General features: G+C 35.8%; 1 protein-coding gene across 10 annotated transcripts in view; it reads right to left on the bottom strand.

Annotated features, from left to right (window-relative positions):
* The window catches only part of COL14A1 (collagen type XIV alpha 1 chain), a 302,227-nt gene that overhangs the window by 102,046 nt on the left and 176,326 nt on the right, over positions 1-23,855 (bottom strand). For all 10 annotated transcript variants that reach the window (XM_012466432.2, XM_064384550.1, XM_064384551.1 and 7 more), the window contains 6 exons: positions 21,737-21,853; positions 14,150-14,296; positions 10,305-10,361; positions 7,039-7,178; positions 1,288-1,411; positions 920-1,063 (listed from right to left, as the gene is read on the bottom strand). In XM_012466432.2, the coding sequence (XP_012321855.2) occupies positions 920-1,063; positions 1,288-1,411; positions 7,039-7,178; positions 10,305-10,361; positions 14,150-14,296; positions 21,737-21,853 (729 nt within the window). The remainder of the gene's footprint in view (positions 1-919; positions 1,064-1,287; positions 1,412-7,038; positions 7,179-10,304; positions 10,362-14,149; positions 14,297-21,736; positions 21,854-23,855) is intronic.

Genomic DNA, 23,855 nt, shown 5'->3' with positions numbered 1-23,855 from the left:
GTCTTGTGAGAATCTCCATTTTATAGATTAAGAGGCTGAGGAGTTTCTGTAATAAAGTTCTTTCCTGGTCCTTTTCTTTCTTTCTTTCTTTTTTATTTTTCTTTCTTCTCTCTTTCTTTCTTTTCATTTTTCCTTCCCCCCTCTCTCTCTCTCTCTTTCTTTCTCTTTCTTATTTATTTAACTTTAAGTTCTGGGATACATGTGGCAAACATGCAGATTTGTTACATGGTATACATGTGCCATGGTGGTTTGCTGCACCTATCAACCTGCCATCTAGGTTTTAAATCCCACATGCATTAGTTATTTGTCCTAATACTATCCCTCCCCTTGCCCCTCACCTCCCAACAAGCCCTGGTGGGTTATGTTCCCCTTCCTGTGTCCATGTGTTCTCATTGTTCAACTCCCATTTATGAGTGAGAACATGTGGTGTTTGGTTTTCTGTTCCTGTGTTAGTTTGCTGAGGATGATGGTTTCCAGCTTCATTCATGTCCCTGCAAAGGACATGAATTCATTCTTTTTTATGGCTGCACAGTATTCCATGGTGTTTATGTGCCACATTTTCTTTATCCAGTCTATCACTGATGGGCATTTGGGTATGATTAAGAGGCTGAGGAGTTTACGTAATAAGATTCTTTCCCTGGTCCTTTTCTTACAATACTTAATTGCTTGATTTCCTTATAAAAGGCATCCTGTGTGTAACAAAAGTGTTAAGAGAAAATAACCTGTTTTTCTAACAAAACAGTACAATTACAGATTTGTATACCAGAAAGTATTTTTAAAATTACACTGTCTAGTTAATATGAAGAAATATTTTTAAACATTTAAATAATGCTAATATAGCCTATAAATTTGTTTTTGTCTTTGAAAAATAACAATTCTAGCATTACATTTAATAGCCCCTGTTGTTTATATATCTTACCATCTGATTGCATCTCCTTGGAGATTTTGTTCACATCATCTTGTGATCTTCCATCAGTTATAACCACAATAACCTTTGGGATGCCCCTTCTTGTACCTGACTCTGCGGTGAACAAGGTATCTCGAACATACTTAATTGCTTTTCCTGAAACAAAGTAAGACAACAGTTCGATTTCACTCCCTCCCATTTTTGTTTTTCTGGGGAGAAAAGGGTGGGAACAAAGTTCTTAAATCAATGAAAAAAAAAAATCTTTTAAAAAACTACTACGCCTTAAAACAAAAGGTCATTTCAGTAGTTACTAACAATGAATTACTTTGAGGCTTAGCTGTTTTTTTTGTTGTTGTTGTTGTTGTTTTGTTTTGTCATACCTGTTTTTGTATTTCCTCCTTTGTATGAAATGCGTTTAACTGCATCAAGAAGAGTCTCTTTGGTTTTGTAAGCATTTAGTTTAAATTCTGTTCTAGGGTCATCAGTGAACTGAACCATTGCAACCTGGAGAGAGAAGGTGTATTCATTTTTATGTACATGTAGATTTCCACTGGGTCAGAGAGCAATAGCACAGTATCACCTGTAGTTTTAATTTCTTCATTAACTCATTACAAAAATCTCCTTGGATTAAAATTTCTTCCATACAAGTTACATATCAAATTTGAAGACAAATTAAATACATCTTTTCTAAAACTTTCATTTTATATTCAGAGGGTACATTGTGCAGGTTTGTTAGCTGGGTAAATTGCATGTCACTGAGATGTGTACAAATGATTCTGTCACCCAGGTAGTAAGCATAGTACCCAATAGGTAGTTTTTCAAGCTTCACCCTCCTTCTATTCTCCCCCTACTAGTACTCCCTAGTTTCTATCGTTCCCATCTTTATGGCCATGTCTAGTCAATGTTTAGCTCCCACTTATAAGTGGGAGCATGCAATATTTGGTTTTCTGTTTCTGTGTTAATCTGCATAGAATAATGGCTTCCAGCAGCACTTGTACTGCTGCAAAGAAAACGATTTTATTCGTTTTTTTTCTTAATGGCTGCATAGTATTTCTTGCTGTATGTGCACTATATTTTCTTTATCCAGTCCGCCATTGATGGGCATTCCATGTTTGTTATTGTGAATAGTGCTGCAAGGAACATAGGAGCACATGTGTCTTTAAGTACGTTCAGGAAGTAGTTTTTAAAAAATCTTTCAAGCATGTAGGATTTTTGCCACTTCATTTGACAGTTTAAAAATGGCAGCCTAAGCTTGGTAACTTGACAAATGTCTGAGAATCAGGCACAACATCCCCACAAGAGTGGTCACTGGCAGAGTCAACAGTTGAAGATAGGTCTATTGTATGCCAAAATCTGTTTCTCAGCCACTACTATATGAAACTTACCGGTTTCCGTTCTTACAACTTGTATTTATTCCTGTTGAACTTTTGGACCATTTTTAATTGATTGTTTTTTTGTTTTTCAGAATTATGATGTAAGAAGTAAAGAGAGCATCTTTAGAGTGCTTTCTTTAAGTGAGCCTTAAGCTGCTACCAGTTTATCAGTCTACTAGACATGTCACCATCTTTAGAAAGTCTCCTCTAATTTCTTCATTCAAAGGAAATTTCTTTCTCTCTGACATGCCTCAGCATGTTATCTATTCTCCTCTTTTTAAACAACATATTTTTATTTTCATTACTTCTGGGGTACAAGAGTATTTGATTACATGGTTGAATTGTACAGTAGTGAAGCTTGAGATTTTAGTGCACCCATCACCCAAGTAGTGTACATTCTACCCAATATGTAGTTTTTTAAATCCTTTTCCCACCTTCCACCCTCCCCACTCTGAGTCTCCAAGTCCATTATACCACCCTGTGGTTCCTTTGTATAGCTACCCTGGGTTCCTTTGCGTAGCCCTCACTTAAAAGTGAGAACATATGCTATTTGGTTTTCTATTCATGAGTTACTTCGCTTAAAATAATGGCCTATTTTCAAGCTGCTGCAAAGCACATTATTTTGTTCTTTTTTATGGCTGAGTAGTATTCTGTGGTGTATATATACTACATTTTCTTTATTTACTTATTGGACAATGGGCACTGAGGTTAGTCCTCTATCTTTGCATTTGTGCATTGTGCTAAAATAAACGTATGTTTACTGGTGTCTTTTGACATAAAGACTTCTTTTCCTTTGGGTAGATAGCCAGTACTGGGATTCCTGGAACCAAAGGTAAATCTACTTTTAGTTCTTCAAGAAATCTCCATACTGTTTTCCATAGAGGTTGTACTAAATTACATTCCCACCAGCAGTGTATAAGTATTTCCTTTTCACCACACCTACACCAACATCTATTGTTTTTTGATTTTAAATAATGGCCATTCTTGTAGGGACAAGGTGGTACCTCATTGTGTTTTAATCTGTATTTCCATGATGATTAATGATGTTGAGCATTTTTTCATATGCTTGTGGGGCATTTGTATATCTTCTTTCCAGAAATATTTATTTATGCCATTTTCCCACTTTTGATGAGATATTTGTTTTCTTCTTGTTGATTTGGGTGAGTTCATTGTAGATGTTGGATATTAGTTCTTTGTCAGATGCATAGTTTGCAAATATTTTCTCCCATTCTTGGGTTGTCTGTTTACTCTGTTAATTATGTCTTTAGCTATTCAGAAGGTGGTTTTTAGTTTAATTAGGTACCATTTGTTTATTTTTGTTTTTGTTGAATTTGCTTTTGGAGTCTTAATCATAAATTCCCTGCCTAGACCAATGTCCTGAAGAGTTATTCCCAAGTTATCTCCTAGAATTATTATCATTTCAGGTCTTAGATTTAAGGCTTTGATCCATCTTGAGATAATTTTTGTATAAGGTGAGAGGTAGGGATCCAATTTCCATTCTACATGTGGCTGTCCAGTTTTCCAAGAGCCATTTGTTAAATAAGGTGTCCCTTCCCTAATTTACGTTTTTGAATGTTTTGTCCAAGATCAGTTGGTTGCATATATTTGACTTTATTTCTGGGTTCTCTGTCTGTTCCATTAGTTTATGTGTTTACTTTATATCAGTACCATGCTGTTTTGGTAACTATGATCTTGTAGTATACTTTGAAGTCAGGTAACGTGATGCCTCCAGATTTTTTCTTTACTTAGGAGTGCTTTGGCTATTTGGGCTCTTTTTGGGTTCCATATTAATTTCAGCATTGTTTTTTCTAATTCTGTGAAAAATGATGTTGATATTATTATAGGAATTGCACTGGACCTGTACATTGCTTTGGGAAGTATGGTCATTTTCATAAGAATTCTTACAATCCATGAGCATGGGATGCTTCTATTTGTTTGTGTCATCTCTGATTTCTCTTAGCAGTGTTTTGTGATCGTTGTTGAAGAGAACTTCCACCTCTTGCATTAAGTATAGTATATTCCTAGATATGTCTATTTTTTTTTTTTTTTTTTTTTTTTTGCAGCTGTTGTAAAAGGGATTGTGTTCTTGATTTGATCCTCAGGCTTTATCTCTTACCTGAGAATTGGCCATTGGTGTATAGCAGTGCTACTGATTCATATACATTGATTTGTAACCTGGGAGTTTACTGAATTTGTTTATCAAATCTAGGAGTCTTTTGGAGAAGTCTTTAAGTTCTCTAGGTATATGATCATATCATCAGCAAACAGCAATTGTTTAACTTCCTCTTTTCCAGTTTGGGTGCCCTTTATTATTTTCTCTTGCCTGATTTCGCTGGCTAGGACTTCCAGTACTATGTTGAATAGAAGCAGTGAAAATGAGTATCTTTGTTTTATTCCAGTTCTCAGAAGGAATGCTATCAACATTTTTCCATTCAGTATGATTTGGGCTGTGGGACTGTTATATATAGCTTTTATTATTTTGAGGTATGTCCCTTCTATTCCTAGTTTGTTAAAAGTATTTATTATAAAGGGATGCTGGATTTTATTGAATGCTTTTTCTGCAACTGTGAGATTAACATATGGTTTTTGTTATTAATTCTGTTTATGTGATGTATCACTTTTATTGATTTGTGGAGGTTAAACTCTCCTTGTGTTGCTGGGATGGCAACCACTTGATCACAGTATATTATGTTTTTGATATGTCATTGCATTTGGTTAGCTAGTATTTTGTTGAGTATTTTTGCATCTATGTTCATCAGGGATATTGGTATGTAATTTTCTTTTTCATTAGGTACTCTAGTGGTTTTTGTATCAGTATCATACTGGCTTCATAAAATGATTTAGGGAGAATTCCCTTTCTAACCTTTTAGAATATTAGGTTGGTGCAAAAGTAATTGTGGTTTGCACCAACCTAATACTTTCCATAGAATTGGTGCCAATTCTTCTTTGAATGTCTGGTAGCATTCATCTGTGAATCCAACTGGCTTTTTTTTGGCAATTTTTTAAAATTACTGATGCAATCTCACTGCTCATTATTGGTGTGCTCAGGGCTTATTTTTGATTTAATCTAGGAGGGTTGTTGCTTCCAGGAATTTATCTATTTCTTTCAGATTTTCTAGTTTCTGTGTATAGAGGTGCTCATAATAGTATTGAATGATCTTTTGTATTTCTGTAGTATTGGTTGTAATGTCTCTATTTTCATTTCTAATTGAGATTATTTGAATCTTCTCTTTTTTCTTAGTTAATACAGCTAATGGTCTATCAATTCTGTTTATCTTTTCAAAAAACCAATTTTTTGTTTAGTTGATCTTTTTTATTGCTTTTGTTTCAATTTCATTTAGTCCTGCTCTGATCTTTGTTATTTCTTTTCTTCTGCTAGCTTTGGGTTTAATTTGTTCTTGTTTTACTAGTTCCTTGACGTGTAACGTTAGATTGTCAATTTGTGCTCTTTCAGACTTTTTGATGTAGGCATTTGGTGCTATAAACTTTCCTCTTAGAATTGTTTTTACTGTATGTCAGAGGTTTTGACAACTTAGGTAAGTATTACCATTCATTCCAAAGAATTTTAAAATTTCCTTCTTGATTTTATTATTAACCCAAAAATCATTCAGGAGCAAATTGTTTAATTTCCATGTATTTGTATACTTTTGAGGACTCCTTTTGGAGTTGATTTCTAGTTTTATTACACTGTGGTCTGAGAAGATGCCTGATATGACTTTGATTTTTAAAAATTAATTATTGAGACTTGTTTTGTGGCCTGTCATGGTCTATTTTGAAAATGTTTCATATGCTGATTTGAAGAATGTATATCCTGCAATTTTTACACAGAATGTTCTGTAAATACATCTTAGGTCCATTTGTTCTAGACTGTAGTTCTTTTTTATTGTTACATTATATTCCGCAATGTATATGTACCACACTTTCTTCATCCAGTCTACCATTGATGCGCATTTAGGTTGATCTCATGTCTGCTATTTTGAATAATGCTGGAATGAACATACATGTGCATACATGTGTCTTTATAGTAGAATGATTTATATTCCTTTGGCTATATATCCAATAGTGGGATTTCTGGGTTTGATAATTCTGTTTTAAGTTCTTTGAGAAACTGTCAAAGTGCTTTCCACAATGGCTGAATTAATTTACATTTCCACCAACGATGTACAAGTGTTCCCTTTTCTCCACAATCTTGCCAGCATCTGTTGTTTTTTGTGTCTTTAATAATAGCCATTCTGACTGACATGTCTTCTGTCCTTACTTTTAAGAATATGAGCCCCACGAAATTAGAGACATTGATTGGCATTCATTATGACAGTATAGTACATGGCTATAATAAATCCTTGATGCATATTTGTTAAATGAATAATTTTGTTTCATGTTCCACATTATTTATAGTAATATGTGACCTTAACCTTTTCCTTTCAAGATTTTAAAGTCCTTAAGGGCAAGGAAAATATCATGTGTATCATTAAAGGAGACATTCTACCTTAGTATATATTTTTAAAATGCCCTGACATGGACTTTCTACCTTGTTTTAGTTTGCTGAACTCAACACCTTTTAAGGATAAGCATCCTCTGGAGGTTCACCAGGCATTAATAAGCTGCTTCCAAACACAGATTTGTCTATCATTTCATTTAAGGTTGAGTCCAATCATTACAGTTCTTGACCTACAGTCCCTGACAAGTAGCTGTAATAAGAGCTGGAGAAACAACTTCTAAATACATAGAATAAATTAATTATTTATGTATTAGCCTTACTTGGGTTCCATCTGTGCCAATCTTGTTCAGGGCTCCAACAGTGCTATACAGAAAGTTGATGATCTTATTGAAATTGTCATCTCCAATGCTCCAGGATCCATCCACCATAAATACCAGGTCAGCCTTGGCCGCCTTACATACTGAAGACCAACAGTGAATTTTGAGTCAGAGATGAGGGAACAATTTAGTAATTATTAAAACAATAAGACAAATAATGGTTGTCCTCTGATAAGTGAAGCTCTTTTTCAAAGGAAAGATATAAACTTCTTAATGTTCATATTCCAAACTCCTGCTCACTATGCTTCCTTGCTGTAATTACTCTTTTATATCCAAGGTTCTTATTCATGACTAAGAAGCTTCTATTATGCATGTGGAAATAGAGAAAGAAAAAATGTCCACCAACCTCAGCCCAAAAGAATGAAAATGAAAGACTAGGAAAAAATGGGATTAAGGGGATTTAGAGACAGAAGTATCACTAAACACTGTCTAGTGCCAACTGATTGGAGAAAAGGACACGCTATCACTCTGTGCATCCTGTCCTCTCTTATTGAATTAGTAAGTTAATTTCAGGGCGATTCAATCTCAGCAGAAAAGTATGTGATAAAATGGAACCAGATTAATCTAATTATAATTTGATATTCATTTGGGCTGAGGCCATAAGCAAACAAACTCTAATCTTGGTTAAAAAAAATTCTGTCTCTGTCCTTCTATCGCCCACAGATATATGTCAAGAAATGTACACTAATGCTAGCCAAGGGAAGGTACTGTCAGTAGGTATTACAGATATCTACAAAGCACTCAAACAAGCAAAAAGAATTAAACAAAGCAAACTACAGCAACAAAAACCTACTCTACTGAGAACATTTTTACAAGTTCTTTTTTGGTATCATGTGCTGTTTCAGATTATCTATGCCTTTCCTCCTCTTCATTAGGGTAGATCATTGCAGTTAACTCTGTTTTATGATAAAGCAAACAATTTGCTCTTCAATAATCTGAATCTTTTAATCTTAGGCCAATTGCACACAAATATTCTATGAGATAATATGCCTTTCTCTTTCCTCTAAGAAAAACCTCACTTGGTTTTTATTAAGTACAATTTCATTCCCTTAAAGCTATTTATTATATAAAATAAACCATCTCCAAGTAAGCTAATAGTCTAGGGGCAGTACTGATCTGGTAAGGTTGTTCTCATGAATTCTGCAATTTATAAAATGTTACAAATTTGTGGTTTGAACTTAAAGCTGAAAGCAATCAGAAGATCTGCTAATTATGCATTTTATAAACAGGGCCTCTGTTTCCATGGAAAGATAAAAATGAAAATTAGGTTTCACTTTCAAAATGAGAACAAATTCTATTCAAAATGTATTAAAATGAAAAATTTAGTTACTAATCAAAGAAAGAAAATATAACAACATGCATGAAGGAATCACCTCCGGGATAGAAAGCTGGGTTTTTAATTTTCTTCTTTAAAGTTTTTTCTACTTTTTAATGTTTGTTTAATAAATATTTAGTATTACTTTAATAATAAAGATTTATTGGCTTTTAAATTAAATATACCCAGAACTAATAAAGCCCAAAATACACAGTGCATTCAAGTTGCATAAGCACCATCTAAAACCATCATGATGAAAATCTCAGAACCAATGTTTCTACTTTGTCAATATTTAATCACACAGACTTTTCCAGATCACATAAGTCTTCTATAAGCAGTCATGGATGTTTACTGAATAATATCCATACTCAGCTATAAATAAAAATATTCTGACCTCAGAGCATTCTGTAATATCTGCATCAGAAGTGCCTAATTAGTAAATTTATCAATTAGGATTCTGTTTTCAGTTCCAATCGTGAGAACAACCATAGATGATGAGACTAAAGAAGGCTAGATATGAAGCTGGAAGAAGAGTGTGGCATTCCAGGTAAGGTGAACAGCGTTCAAAGATGCAGGACAGCCTAAGACATGTATGGGAAACCCTGAGTTGTACAATTTTGCTATTATATAATGTATTCTAGGAAATAATTCTGCAAAGTAGATTGATTCATGAAGACTTTGCATGCCATCCTAGAATGAATGTTGAGCTTTATTAGAATATTTAATTGCCTCTGTTTCTTTGTGTCTTCCACTCTTTGCAGCATTTGAATCCACTGGCTTTAAGCTCAGAACAACTTATTTTTTATTGTTTCCCTGCTATGTAACAGACACTTTAAAAGGCATTATAAATGGAAGAACTCTTGCAATACAATCTTCTAACATGTTCTACTTTCTCCTCTCATTCTTCCAGTCCCTCCTCCCTATTTTGCCAATGTTATTGTTCTTAAACAGATTTCATCAGATCACCCTTCCTTCCTACAAATTCTCATGGCATGCCATTTCCCACAGGATAAAGCGCAAATTCCTAATTTTGTCATATTAACCACTCTATAACTCTATCCTTTTCCCTTTAGTGCCACACTAAAGCATTTATGGTTCCCTAAACCCATTAAGCGCTTGGATCACTCTTGACACCGAAAGCTATTCATACCATTACTTATCTCTCATTCTTCAAAATGTAGATCAAATTCCTCTTCCTTTATGGGTCACTAATCTGCAGCAGCATTAACCATTCCCACTTCTGGGCTACCATAATACAATTGTTCTTTTATAACTCATAAACTTGATTGGTACTTATCTATGGAAGTACCTATTTCTCTTTAATACTAAAAATAAGCAGAGAGCAGCAATCACGTATTATTTTTGTATTTCCCATGCCTACCATAAGAGCTTTGAGAATAAATAGCAGGATTAATAGATGTTCATTACTGAAATAAAGAAAATGATGATCACTACTTTGTTGGGGCCTTTTAAAAGTTACCTTAATAGCTTAGGTAAAAGGTGATGAGGAACTGTGGTGATGAAGAAAAAAAAAAACAACTGAGACACTTCAGAGGTAGGCTGGGAAACTATGACTGTATCTGAGGAATTACAAACTGGATTTTCACTTACAAATTATGTAACTATTGTTTCTTAATAAATGTTACTGCTCTGATATTCCCTCAAAAAATCAATATTAAGCAATTCTGCTAGTAAATCCACTCTTTGTGTGCAGAATTGATTATTAAATAATATCATTCAAGCCCATTATGGTTGATAAACATTTGTATTAAGGAGAAAATTAGGTAGCACTATAAATATACTTTATTGATACCCTGGTTTTAAACGAACAGGCAAACAAAGCCAACACAAATCCTAAACCTAGAATCAGATCATTATTGTGTTATTCTTTTACCTTCTTTTGCTGGTGGAATGGTTGGAGGAAATGTTGGTGGTTGTGTAGGAAGAGATTCTGTAAAGGAGAAAGAGAAAGGACATCAGTTAGCTATCTCGTCTGTGGGGAAGAAAGGAAGGTCATGGACTAATAAATATTCAGGGGAGTCAATGATTTTGACAACTGTCTTCTCTGAGAATTGAATGGCTCCTATAAATCAGCCACAGCCTGTGAAAACTGACTCCATCCATCGCCTCATCCTCAGACTGAAGGCTTGAAATGCCATTTTGCCACCATTCAGTTTACCCAGCAGGAGTCAATGAAATCAAACTGTCAACTACAAAGTGGTTCTAACGTTGATTTAAGGCAGGAATCCCGCCAACCTATTTGAAAGTCTCCAACTGCTTTCACACACACAATAAACCTCATTTCCATTCTGCGTAAGGATGAACCATCAATCCTTGCTCAGTAGCCCTTTTCCCTTTCCATCCTGCATCCCCCAGGATGTTGGTTACTGGTGGACTCCGATTCACTCTGCTCTGCTCAGACTGCATTTGGAAATGTCTTTTGGGTTTGAGGACCAAATGTAAACATTGGCAGGCTGAAGTGTGTTTGGATCTTTTCAACCTGGATCATGCAGGATGAGAAGTCCATGTGCTCTGCAGAGGTGTGGCTTGGTTAAAGGACCTGGAGACAGTTAGATCAGAGTAGTGATTCTCAATTCTCATTCCAGCTCACACGGCAAAGCAACAGGAAGGTATGGTGTCATTAGGTAAACATAAAATATGCTGTTATATGTATTCATTTCTAGTTCCTATTTGACACTAAAGATTTAAGAAAAACTAAGAAAATTCTTCTGGTTATCCCAGTTTAATACTCAGGAAAACCCTCCACAAATCATAGCGATTCACAGAGGGGATGTCTAGCGTCAGGCAATACTAAGCACCAAATAGCTAGAAAGATTTGAGCTCAGACAGACTGACTATTTGTCAAGAATTTTATAAAGGGAATTTCTTCACTGTAAAGAAGGCTAAGAGGTGAGTTTTAAGGTCTCTTCCAACTTTAAGATCCAATAAAATAAAATAAATAAACTGATTCAACATTAAAAGAATAAGGTAACTATATTTTACTAAATGAAAGAATATTCAAGATGAATTGTTTTGTGAAACAAGTCACAGAATACCATGGCATAATCTCATTTGTGAAAAATAAAAGGTACACACACATAAACACACACACACACACACACATATATACCTTTTATATTTCATATATATATGCCTTTCATTTTTTACAAATGTGTGTATATATGTGTGTGTGTGTGTGTGTGTGTGTGTAAAGGAAATATTTCTGAAAAGGAAAAACAAGGAAATAGGGAGGTTGACAATACATATTATACATTTCTGTTTTGCTATAATGAATATATATCACTGTTATTTTTAAAGACAATTTTTTGAAGCTAAAAACTCTCAAAATTAAAAAAAGAGAATTTTTTTGTAATTAGGATTGCAAAACTTTCTTAAAAGTCCCACCTGTTTCTAAAGTCATATTTTTTAATTTTAAAATTTGTGGAAGTAGTCAGTCATCTTAATAATTGTGCATCTTATTTAATATGAAAAACTGAGGCATCTCATAAGTTGGGTCAATAAATCAAGAATGAAATCAGTAAGAGACTATGGCAGCCAGATCAATATGATTGGGCAGAACATCTGGCCAAATAATCTCTTGGTTAAGAAGAACCACAGTGAACTGGGGACACATGTTTATATTCCGTATGTGGCATACAGATTGTCTCTGTCTTCAAGGATGTGAGGGCCTGTCACATAAAGAGGGAATAGTCTTTACCTGCATTGCTTCGGAAGATTGAACCAGAGCCAATGAGTGGAAGCTACAAGAAGACAGATGCCTCCAACATAAAGAAAATATTTACATCAAACAGAGCTATCCAAATTGGATTTAACCCTAGGTTAGTAGTTAACCAGTGTGGGGCCAAGGATAGGAGAAGCTGAAGTAGATCAGGGGTCCTAAACACAAATGTTACCAGGGGTCAGGTGAGCAATGAATAAGCACAAAGAACTTAGCGTAAACATGAAGGTGCAGTAGTGAACTTAAGAGCACATGCACTGTCTAAACAAACAGCATTTAGCTGGTTCCGGCAGATTGGCACCATGAAGATACTCTGTTGCACAATATTCTGACTTTTCTAAAACTGCTTTAAAACTTAAAAAAGTATGGCCCAGAGAAAACATGCCCGATAGTGAGATCTAGCCTTAAGTTTATGACTTTTAAGAATAATGGTGATGACAAAAAGTACTTGCTCAATGAGCTACACATTGAAAAGCTCTTCAATGAGTATTTTTTTATTGGATGTTTAACGCCACCACTTGAGGCAAGAGAGTAGGTATTTAATTTTCTTGATGAGTGAAAAGCGTAGAGATGCTGAATTGCCCAAAGTCACAATGCTAGAAAGGCACAGAACAAGATCCTCAACCAAACCATTTGACTCTAAGTCTTGTGTATTACTAGTTTCCTATTAACTTCCAAATTATATGATCTGTAATCCATAAGATGGAATTCTAATCAGCAATAAAAAGAAACAAACTACTGACACAATTTACAACATGGATAAACCTCAAAAACATCTGCCAAGTGAAAGATGCCAGATCCAAAAGACTACATATGGTATATTTCCACTTATGTGAAATGTCCAGAAAAGGCAAATGCTTAACAAAGGAAAGTAGATTGCCTGAGGCTCAGGGTGGGAAAGGAGATTGACTGCAAACAGCAGGAAAGGTTCTTTGGGTTGATGGAAATGTCCTAAAATTGAATTGTAGGGATAATTATAAAACTCATTACATGTATTTAAAATCATTGAACTGTGTACTTAAATTTTGTGGTATGTAAATTATACCTCAAAAATATATGTGGAATATAAAATACTGCATATTTAAGTGTTGTGAAATAAAATGTTTGTATTACAAAAAAGAAGATGATTTAATTCATTATATTTTGTCCTCTCTTTTTGAAGGTCATAAATGCATGATTTCCCTCTGTAAGTGCTAGAGAGTCTGGAAGAGCTATACATAGGCAGTAGTCCCTTCTAAATGCCATGTACGTGATAGATGGGTCACCAAGAAAGTCCATTGTCCAACACCTATTCAGATACAAATCCTCCCGGAATATTAAGTTTAAATTCAAGATACTGAGTTAAGCACACAGATGTCCTCCAGAATTTACTACATTTCAAATCATTTCAATGTTTGTGGACCCAGGGTCAAGAATCTTTGACTAGAAGCCATTTCAAGAAGCTGACACTCTCCTTGCTCTTTGGAACATGTAAAAAGAGCTTTGTTTTAATTTTATACTTTGCCTTTCCCTTCAGAGCATCACATCTGCAGCCAGCTTGGAAAAAGTACAAGAGCGTCTTAGGCAAGCAGTAACTCTAGGGTCAGCCAGTTGGAACATCTTGGCTCCATTCCTATCCTCATGGCTGTGGTAATATGCCATTGTTTTAATGTCAGAGCCCAGTCCTCAAACTGCATTTCACACTCCACATACCACAAATGTTCCTTATGGATCTGGATCACAATATAAGTCATTGTCTCAATTGCTTTGCTATCATGTGGTCTTCTAGTCCCTTGCGAAACACATATGGAGAATGGAAATAAAAAACCCATGCTGATGACATCAGTGAGCCATATGCAATGAATTCTGGGGTTGAATAAGAGAAACAAAACTTGTATTACGTATATTCCTGCACAGCAATAGCTAATATTTTTCTAAATGGGATAAGGTTTTTCAAAATACGATGCCTAAAATTCTGTGTTGATGGGAAGAGGGATCAGGATAGAACACACGTGACTTACGTGTTTTTTCCATTATGCTCACACTAGGTCCTTCAATCTCCTGGAGCTTTGTATAAACACTGATTTTATATTCAGAATCAGGCTGAAGTCCATAGAAGCAATGCCTGGTTGTCCCTCCACCCACAGTGGATTCTTGCTTTTGTGTATCTATAATAAAAACAAAACAAAACAAAAACATACACATATGAAATTTTTGAAAAACAGCCATTCACAGATGATTTGCTTCTGAAATATTTCACATGTGTATCCCACATCAGATAACTCCAGAATGAGTCATTTGTTTGAAGTACTGTATCTTCCTTCTAAGAGTTAATATACTCACTGGTATTTTTCTATGGAAAATCACATTTTATGAGTCCAAAAATGAAGCTTACTATTAAAAGACTTCTGAGATCAACTCTATACTTAATGGAGAACTATTAATAGAAATAATTATGTACACATCTTAACTGATCTTTTGGACAGGTGCAGATGTGAGGGCATTTATTTACTTTGTAAAATCTTTTTTTTTTTTTTTTTTTTGAGATGGAGTCTTGCTCTGTCGTCCAGGCTGGAGTGCAATAGTGCGATCTCAGCTCACTGCAACCTCCGCCTCCTGGGTTCAAGCAATTCTCCTGCCTCAGCCTCCCAAGTAGCTGGGACTACAGGTGCATACCACCATTCCCAGCTAATTTTGTATTTTTAGTAGAGACAGGGTTTCACCATCTTGGCCAGGCTGGTCTCAAACTCCTGACCTCAGGTGACCCACCTGCCTCAGCCTCCCAAAGTGCTGGGATTACAGGTATGAGCCACCATGCCCGGCCTATATTTTTACAATATGAACTCCCTTTTATTCAACATGATTCTCCAAACGAAGTCCAATGTTATATAACATAAAAAGATACCTCCTTTTGGCCTCATATAACTTATTGTCACCCAACAGGATGCCCTTCTAGGCAATGATCTAAAGATACAGGTATGGGTCTCAGAAGCTCTGGTCCATGGGTCCAGGTTGTCTTCAAAGCTGCCACAACTGCAGGCAAGAGCTTGCAGCAGCACTGGGACACACTGCCCAGTATCTCCCTCTCAGCTTTGGCCTTTAACTGACACCAATGGTTTCCTTCAATTGCAAAAGACATTCCCAGGGAGTTCAGAGGAGGCTCTCCAAATTTCCTGCATCCACTCTGAAAATCCCTTAATTGAGAAAACAATGTCATGGTGCTTACATAGCATAGGGCCGTATATGCTGTGGAGCTCAGTCTCTCAATTTCTGGTTCTTTTTTTTAATCTATCAAGGAGACATGTCATATACAGCCAATACACATGGTACCTTCTCTGTCTTTTTCCCCACCATGACAGAGGCATACAGAACTCTACAGACCTAACTATTGGCTCCTTTCTTTGTTCCTACATCCATAGCAAAATTGCTGTGCATCTCCTGGAAGAACTAGTACTGGTCCTTAGGCCCTGAGGCTGAGGAATCTGGATTAATTATATTCATCATTTCTTGAGGGTTTACTATATGCCAGGTTCTGTGCTTGGTATTTAATCACAACAACAGCAGTAAAGATAATAGCCAACATTTAATGAGTGCTTATCACATGTCAGACAATATTCTAAGGATTTCATATGTACTATCTTGTTTGATTCTTATTAATAATTATTTACAATCTAAAGAGAAAAAGTTAAAGGTCAAAACTTCTTTAGGTCATTCTAATTAGCAGAACTGAGCTTTTTTAAATTGGTAGATAATAGTTGTACCTATTTTGGGGATTTGTGTGATTTTTCATATCTCTATACAATGTGTAATGATCCAGTTAGGTAATTGGGATACCCATCATTTCAAACATTTATCTTTTCTTTGTGTTGGGAACATTACAATTCTTTTCTAGCTATTTTGAAATATACAATTATTGTTAACTATTATTTCCCTGCCATACTATCGAATACTAAAACTTACTCCATCTACCTAAGTGTATTTTTCTACCCCTTGACCCACTTCTGTTCACCCCCCTGAATTCAGAACTCTAAAGTTCAGTTCCAGAGGATGTTGCTTTAATTTCCACTAGTATATTCTAAATGAATGTAACTGAAATACATAGTTTTCCAAAATGAAACCATCTGAGAGCTGCTGAGTGCATATGAAATGTGCAAACATGATGTCTAGAGATCAGATGAGGAGTCCTTATGACTCAGTGCTTTATCACTCCACAGAGCCTACTTGGGTGGCTTTCATTACTGAAGAGTTTCAAAAGTGTTTTCTTCATAGGCATAGACTGCTGTTGTCATTGTTTTTACTCAATGGACAACTGGTTAAGAGGAGGAATCACTGCTACCATGAAAAAGCAGTTATTCAAGTTTCCATCTAGATTGATCATTTTACACATAAATTGCATGTGTTTAATCAAACCTTCATAAAGCTTTATTTCTAGGGATTGAAAAACTTGTATTAAAAAAACTGCATTGATTAAATATATTATGCATATTATTTAGTGGTTAAAAAGAACTATCCACTCATTCAAAATGTTATTTGCAGAAGAGTTCATAAAAAATAAATAGAATCTAGAAAATATAAAAGCATGCCAGTTGCTTTTTAAAGTATAAAATGCAAAAATTTTACATGACAATTTTTGTAAAAATTTTACATGACAATTTTTGTCTACTTTATAAGTAACAAACCTAGCTAAATTTCAATCTATATTTTGACATACATATACTGAAGCAAATATGTGTATATATACAATATGCATATATTAGAACAAACATGCTATATGTTGTTTTAAATTTTGTCTATGGACAAATCCAAACTTTAAAAAATGAAAATGAATTAAAGCCATTTGTTCAATAGAATTTTAAATTTATTTTTATATATTGTGAATATTAGAGTTAGAGAAATGAACTTTGTAATAGAACCTTTATTAATATATTTGTTCAGAGTAAAATACTGTCAACTTTAATCATTTCTTGTTCATAATATTATGCAAAATGACATTTTTAAATTGTTAAAGTGTCTGTGAGATTATACATTATGTGAAATGGGTTTGATAGTAAGTAAAATTTGGTGAACTCATTGTTCTGCTTTGCTTAGCTCCAACTTTAGTCTGTAGTTTCCAGGCTCAGAATCCCACAACTGTTTCTTTTTGACCCTTAGCTATCCCTTAGAGCCTCCTAAAAGCTTCTGTGAACCACCTGTAATACAAACATTTCCTGAATTTTATGCATGGATCGTATTGATCTACCTCCACAAACCTTCCAGGGACTCTCCAGGACTCAATTCTGGAAATGAGCTTTTCTGTCATTTCCTATTTCAGGTAGAAACTTAGGTACTTTAAAGACCCTTGAAAATAGAATATAAGTAGATCTTACTGCTAAAATAATACATCTATAAGCCACTGGAAAACTGGAACAAGCATTATAAGATTAATGGCAAACAGTATCAATTTGGTTCCCAATACTAACAAAGAGGGGTTACATGAAGGGGGGTGTATCCATGTTGCTTTTGGCATGTGCAATTCAGGCCTATTGGCTTTGCCTTAAGGAAAACATTCAAACTGACCAAATGGTGACTAATTTCCTCAACCCCTTATGCCAAAAGCAGGAAGTTAATTTATTTTCTTGGAACAGAGGGAAAAAATCTGCCTTTATTTGTGCACTCGTTCTTAGGAAGCAAGACTAAATCCGTTCTCTGGATTGTTGTTGTGCTGATAATAACGCCACCAGCTTGACTTACCAAAATGTCCTACAAGTAGTTATTGAGTCCACAAGCGACGAATATCCAGCATCCAGGAAACTACTCTGATAGAATTGTATGATGTAAATAATTCTACTTCCCATAATGTCATTGCTTCAAAAAGTTTAATTTTGATACTAGGTTTTGTTCCATATGATCTTTTTTTTGTGGACCTGGTCTTTGGTAAGGCAGGCTCCCCACTATGCTGCAATTCTCTATCCTTCTCAACAAGTAATACTGCAAAGCTGACATCTCGGCACCTAAATAGGGACAAGAGGAGCATCCTCTGAACCTTTATCTAAGCAGGCTACAAAGAAGTTCATCAAGTTGAATAAAGTGTTTGGGCCTATCTGGCATATATTAATAAATACATGAATTTGAAGGCAGCCTTAGGTGCCAAGGCAACTCCAAAACAGCTGGAGAAAGGGACAAAAGCCCCAGAGCCTCTGCAGAACTAATGGAGGTTCTCACAGGGCTCTGAATTACCAAGACCAACCAAAAATCTCTCACTTTGGACTGTCCTAGGATTAACCAAAAACCTATAATTTAATTTGGCAAATGGATGACTGACTCAAAAGCAGATTTTATTTCAGTCTTTCCTGAGAAGACCTTGTCCTTCTGGTAATCTTTTTTTTTCTTGGCCATAAAAATGTCATAATATTTACATGGGTAAATGACATCTGTTGTTTTTGCCTGTCTTGTATCTGAAATCTTTTGCTTTGCATCCATTCCTCCTCACTCTTGGTCTTTATGGTTTGGGGAAGATTGGATAACAACCCCACCTCCTGCCACCACCACCAGATACAGGGGTGGAAGGCAACCCGTCCAAGCAGTCAGTTTATTTCATGCCCTTGCACTCAATGACAGATTTAGAGGCATGTGACCCAAACCAGGCCAATATGAGTCAGTTTCTGGACTTCTGTTGGAAGTATTGAGAAAGAGAAGCTCTCTTTTCACCAAGACTGGTAAGCTGGAAGCTGGGAGAATATAATTCTGGATCTGACTCAGAGGCTGGCTGAAAACGAAGGCAGAGGAGAGCAAAACACAAGAAGGAGCAAGACTTTATCTTCAGGACACTGAACATCTAGGTCCAGATGTGCCTGAAGCCAGAGACTTTTGGATTTCTCAGAATACCAGCCAATAAAAGATCCTTTTGCTTAAGTTTCTTTCATCTAGATTTCTGCGAATATAATAAACAAACCTGAATGATACAGTGTGGCTATTCTACTCACAAAAACCTTGCAAGTTTGCAGTTACTGACTCGGTTAATAAATAGCCTCAAATGAAATAATTTTAGAGAAGCTGAAGCCCAATGAAGAAAGCTGACCAGCAGTTGTGGTTACAGTGGAGTCCTTCATCACTGACTCAATCTCAGAATAAAAATGCACATGATCAAGCTATGAAAAAATATATGGGAAAAAATGGAAAAAAATGATCCATCAAACTGTAGGGATTTGACAGAGGCATTCAGAAAGAGGTCAACTGGGATAAAGCTTTTCTCCAACACATGGGGAAACTGGGTCTCATTTATTCCTAGTATCTCCTTTGCCTGGGATGGAAATACTGAAATTTCTCCAGAGACAGCAAATGTGGCCAATATTACGGTCAAAACACCTGAGGGTCTGGGACTCATCTGCCCATGAAGAACGGGCATCTTACCACAAATCCTTTAAAGCCAGTGAATCAGGATTGTGACCACATTTCTCCTTAAGATTATGAAACTCAATGTAATTCTTCTCCATTCCAAAGTAGAAAGACTATTCCTTGATCTAAACTGTGTGGTTTAAAATATCTAAACACATTTCCTACTGCCACCCCCACACTCACTCCTCCATCCAACATTCCTTTTCAAGTTGTCAATTAGAATCTTTTGCTGTCCAGCTGATAAACAATATTCAGAAAGACAACTGGGTGAATGAGATGTGGCTAATTTTCTTTCATAAATCTCTCAGCAACAAATGTTGATGAGAAGTAAATCGAATAACACTTTTTTTCATTCTTGTTCAATTAAGACTATAAAGGTTCAGCTGAAAAAATTTCTGGCAGCCTAAAACTAATACTGAGGGAGTACAAGTTCACTTAATTTGAAGATAAAAAGCAAATGTGGACTCATTTACTTGCCAGCAAAGATCTTGGCTTCAGAAAGAGCTTATTGCAGTTTTAGATGACCAGATCAATGTTATTAGACAAATCAATCATATCCTCTGATAAAAGTCTCAAAGCTGCTTTGTAAATATGCTAAACTAAAAGCGTTTAAATTTAAAAGCTACGAATCTTACTGATTCCACTGATAAAGTCAGTTTTTATACATCGTTGTGTCAATATATATAGTTACAAATTTGTATGAAAGGCAACAAATATCCACAGGAACCCACATCCCTTCATTTCAATGTCCTCAAATCATATAAAAGGATAAAAGTATTATGGGATAGTTCAGGAGGATGATTATTACACTTAGTATTTTTTTAGCCTTAACAAATACCACTAAATGTCAACTCTTCTATATTAAAGTGTGATTTATAGAAATATATGAAACGTAACTCCTCAAGATTTCATAGTTGTTCCTCAGATTGTTGCCTGTGCTTTATCTGCTTCCGGCATCCCATAAATCATATTTAACACAATCACAAAATCCATGTGACTTATCCTGATTTTCTCTGCCTTAATGTTTATTCCAGATTAACGCCACTCCCTAACGTCAAGCCAATGTCAGCCTGGAAGGATCCTTACATCATATACAGGGATCCAAGGAAGCAGTGGTGCTGCATGCCTGTTATAATGATATCTTGGCTGGGGTTGGGAGAAATTTCTTCTAGTACATTCCACCTATCTCAGTTCCTACTCTATGGGGGCATATTTCCAAATGCTCTCAGTGCTCTCCTAAACTACACTTTTCACTTTATGGATTGGATTAAAAATGGGATTTAGGGATTTTGAATGTAGTTATAGTCAGGAATATGGGTTACTATACCCAGTCTTATCTGGACTAAAAATAATTAGGTCTTTTTGCTTTTCTGAAATGGGAAAAACAACTGCAACCTCTGCTTCCTGAGCAATTCTCCTCCCTCAGCCTCCCAAGTGCTGGGATTACAGGCGTGAGCCACCACACCTGGCTGACATTATCTTTCTATTGTTAATATAAATCTGATTTAGTAATTTTCTCTATTTGATTTCATTTTCTGAATAGCGTCCATGCTGATAGTGTGAAAAGAAGATTAACTGGCCCTGGATATTCACTTTTGGGGAATTGGCCATTTGCTGTTGTTGTTGATATTTTTAATGAAGACGGTGAGACATTTTTACTGTTTCAGCTTTGGAACAGACTCCCAAATTACAGACGTATGTGAGAACTGTGATGCTGAAGAACTTGTTCATGATGGTGTAGATACATTACATCTTCTCTGAAATGAGAGTTTGTTGTTCGCCAATTTTCCCCAAAAGAAGAAGACATACTAAGAAAAACATTAAATTAAAACTTGATCCCTAGAAAGTGAATACCAAAATTATAGCACAATATAATTTTAACGTATGCTAGTCCTGGCTACCTGGCTGCTAACATTTTCGGAGTGCTTCCAGTACACAAAGCACTGTTGCAAGCGCTTTACTTGGACTATCTCAGTTTAATCTTCACAGAACTCTAAAAAATCATCACCATGGTTATACCCATTACCAGATAAGAAAAAGGGAGTTTTGCAGAGGGTTAGTAATTTGCTTACCCAACCAGCTTGACTCCATATGCTGCATGACTGACCCATACAAATTGCTTTCTTGACAAGAGGGCTCTTGTCTAACGCTACTTGTGTGTTGTCCACAAAGGTGTGCAAAGAACCAAACACACAAATGCTTGACAAAAAACGTAAGTGATGGATTGTACTTACCCTGGAGAGATTCTATAACGACCCTGTAGGCTGTGGCATGGCGATGGACCTGCCAGTGAGCACACAAGCTGGTCATTTCAACGTGTTTGGCCTGGAGATTGGTAACACCCAAGAACACTGGAATAAAATAGAAACATAACTGTGTCACACTGCAGACAATATCACAAGCATGCCTGAATCTGAAATTAACTTCTGGAAAAATTTTCATTCAAAGCTGCGTACCCAGAGCTGGGAAATCCATCAATTTACAATGAGTTAGTGTACAAAAGATAAATGTTTTATCACTCGAGAAAACAGGTTGCAAAACATTATTCATGATGTGGTCTGTCTGCTGGTTTATTTATTTGTTTGTTTTGAGACAGGGTTCTTGCTCTGTAGCCCAGGCTGGAGTGCAATGGCATGATCTCGGCTCACTGTAGCCTCAACCTCCTAGGCTTCAGTAATCCTCCCACCTCAGCCTCCTGAGTAGCTGGGACCACATGCATGTGCTACTATACCCAGCTAATTTTGTTTGTTTGTTTGTTTTTTGGTAGAGGCAGTGTTTCACCACGTTGCTCAGGCTGGTCTCAAATTCTTGAGCTTAAGCCATCTGCCTGCTTCAGCCTTCCAAACTGCTGGGATTACATATGTGAGCCACCATTCCTGGCCCTGTCTGCTATTTTAAATAGAAGAGGAAACACATGTTCATAGGAAAAAGACCAGATGCAAAAGATAAATAAAAATTTGGAGTAATTTTAAATCTTATCCCCTTTATTTACTTGTGTTTTCTGAATATTATGCAATAAACATATAATACTTTAATAATTTAAGAAGTAAATACAATATGTACTTATCAACCAATGAGATAGCCATGGCTAAAATGGCTGAAAAAGAGAAGTGTAAAATACACAAACTGGAAGTGTTCTGCAAACAGGAACACTCTCACAAGGACTGGTCTTCAAAACGCTATTGAATGAACACACTTTTGAAAATTTAAAAATATTTTACACAGATAACACAAATTATTTTAAAAATACATAGGTTCCGACTAATCTTAGAACACTGCGATATGCAAAAATGATTGTTTGGGGAGGCAATAAAATATTGTTTTGCCAAGACAATAGAAGAGTAAGTATGCAGTGTTTATCTCTTGGATCCAAGCAGAAAATCAACATATTTGCTTTTCCTAGTGACCTCTGACTTCCATTCATATCATTTGCTCTAATTTCTCTCTCTTAGCTTACCCACAAAATAAAAATACCTGAGAATTATCTTTTCAAGATGGTAAAAGTAATCTTGTCTAACTGCAATTTACACCTTTACAATGTTCCTTTCTGTTACAGCAGAGAGAAAAGACTTTTTTTCCCTAAAGCCAATTAAACAATCCCTCTTTCCCCTGACAAAAACAAATAAAATTAATGTTAATTGATTTGTATAACTTTTTTTTTTTTTTGAGATGAAGTCTCGCTCGTCACCCAGGCTGGAGTGCAGGGGAGAAATCTAGTCTCACTGCAACCTCCACCTCCTGGGTATAAGTGATTCTCCTGCCTCAGCCTCTAGAGTAGCTGGGATTACAGGAGCATGCCACCACACCGGACTAACTTTTGTATTTTTAGTAGAGACAGGGTTTTGCCACATTGGCCAGGCTTGTCTCAAACTCCTGACCTCAGGTGATCCACCTGCTTTGGCCTCCCAAAGTGCTGGAATTACAGATGTGAGCCACTGTATGCAGCCTGACTTATATAACTTTTATCAATGTTAAAGATTTATATAACCACACAACATATTTTTAAAATACCTTATATTAATTTATTTGCCATTGTGTGAGGCTTTCTTTTGCTTGGGAGAAAGAGAGAATAAATAATAAACCCACTTAATTTATATTTTAAGGACAAGAACATAAAACAATTCAACACTCTCAGTCTTTTAAATATGTTTAGAATGCTCAATATATTTATTAAGGAGGAGAAGAGAGAGGAAACAGAATTAAAGAGGGAGAAGAGAAAAGAGGATGGAAAAAGACAAGAAAGACTAGGGAGAAAAGAGACCAATAAAAAATCATAGGGCCGGGCGCCATGGCTCACGCCTGTAATCCCGCTACTTTGGAAGGTCAAGGCAGGTGGATCACCTGAGATCAGGA

The sequence above is a fragment of the Aotus nancymaae genome, unplaced genomic scaffold (genome assembly GCF_030222135.1).
Source record: "Aotus nancymaae isolate 86718 unplaced genomic scaffold, 86718_ANA_hifiasm-v0.15.2.pri h1tg000036l, whole genome shotgun sequence".
NCBI lineage: Eukaryota > Metazoa > Chordata > Mammalia > Primates > Aotidae > Aotus > Aotus nancymaae.
This window is presented reverse-complemented; position numbering and strand designations above follow the sequence as displayed.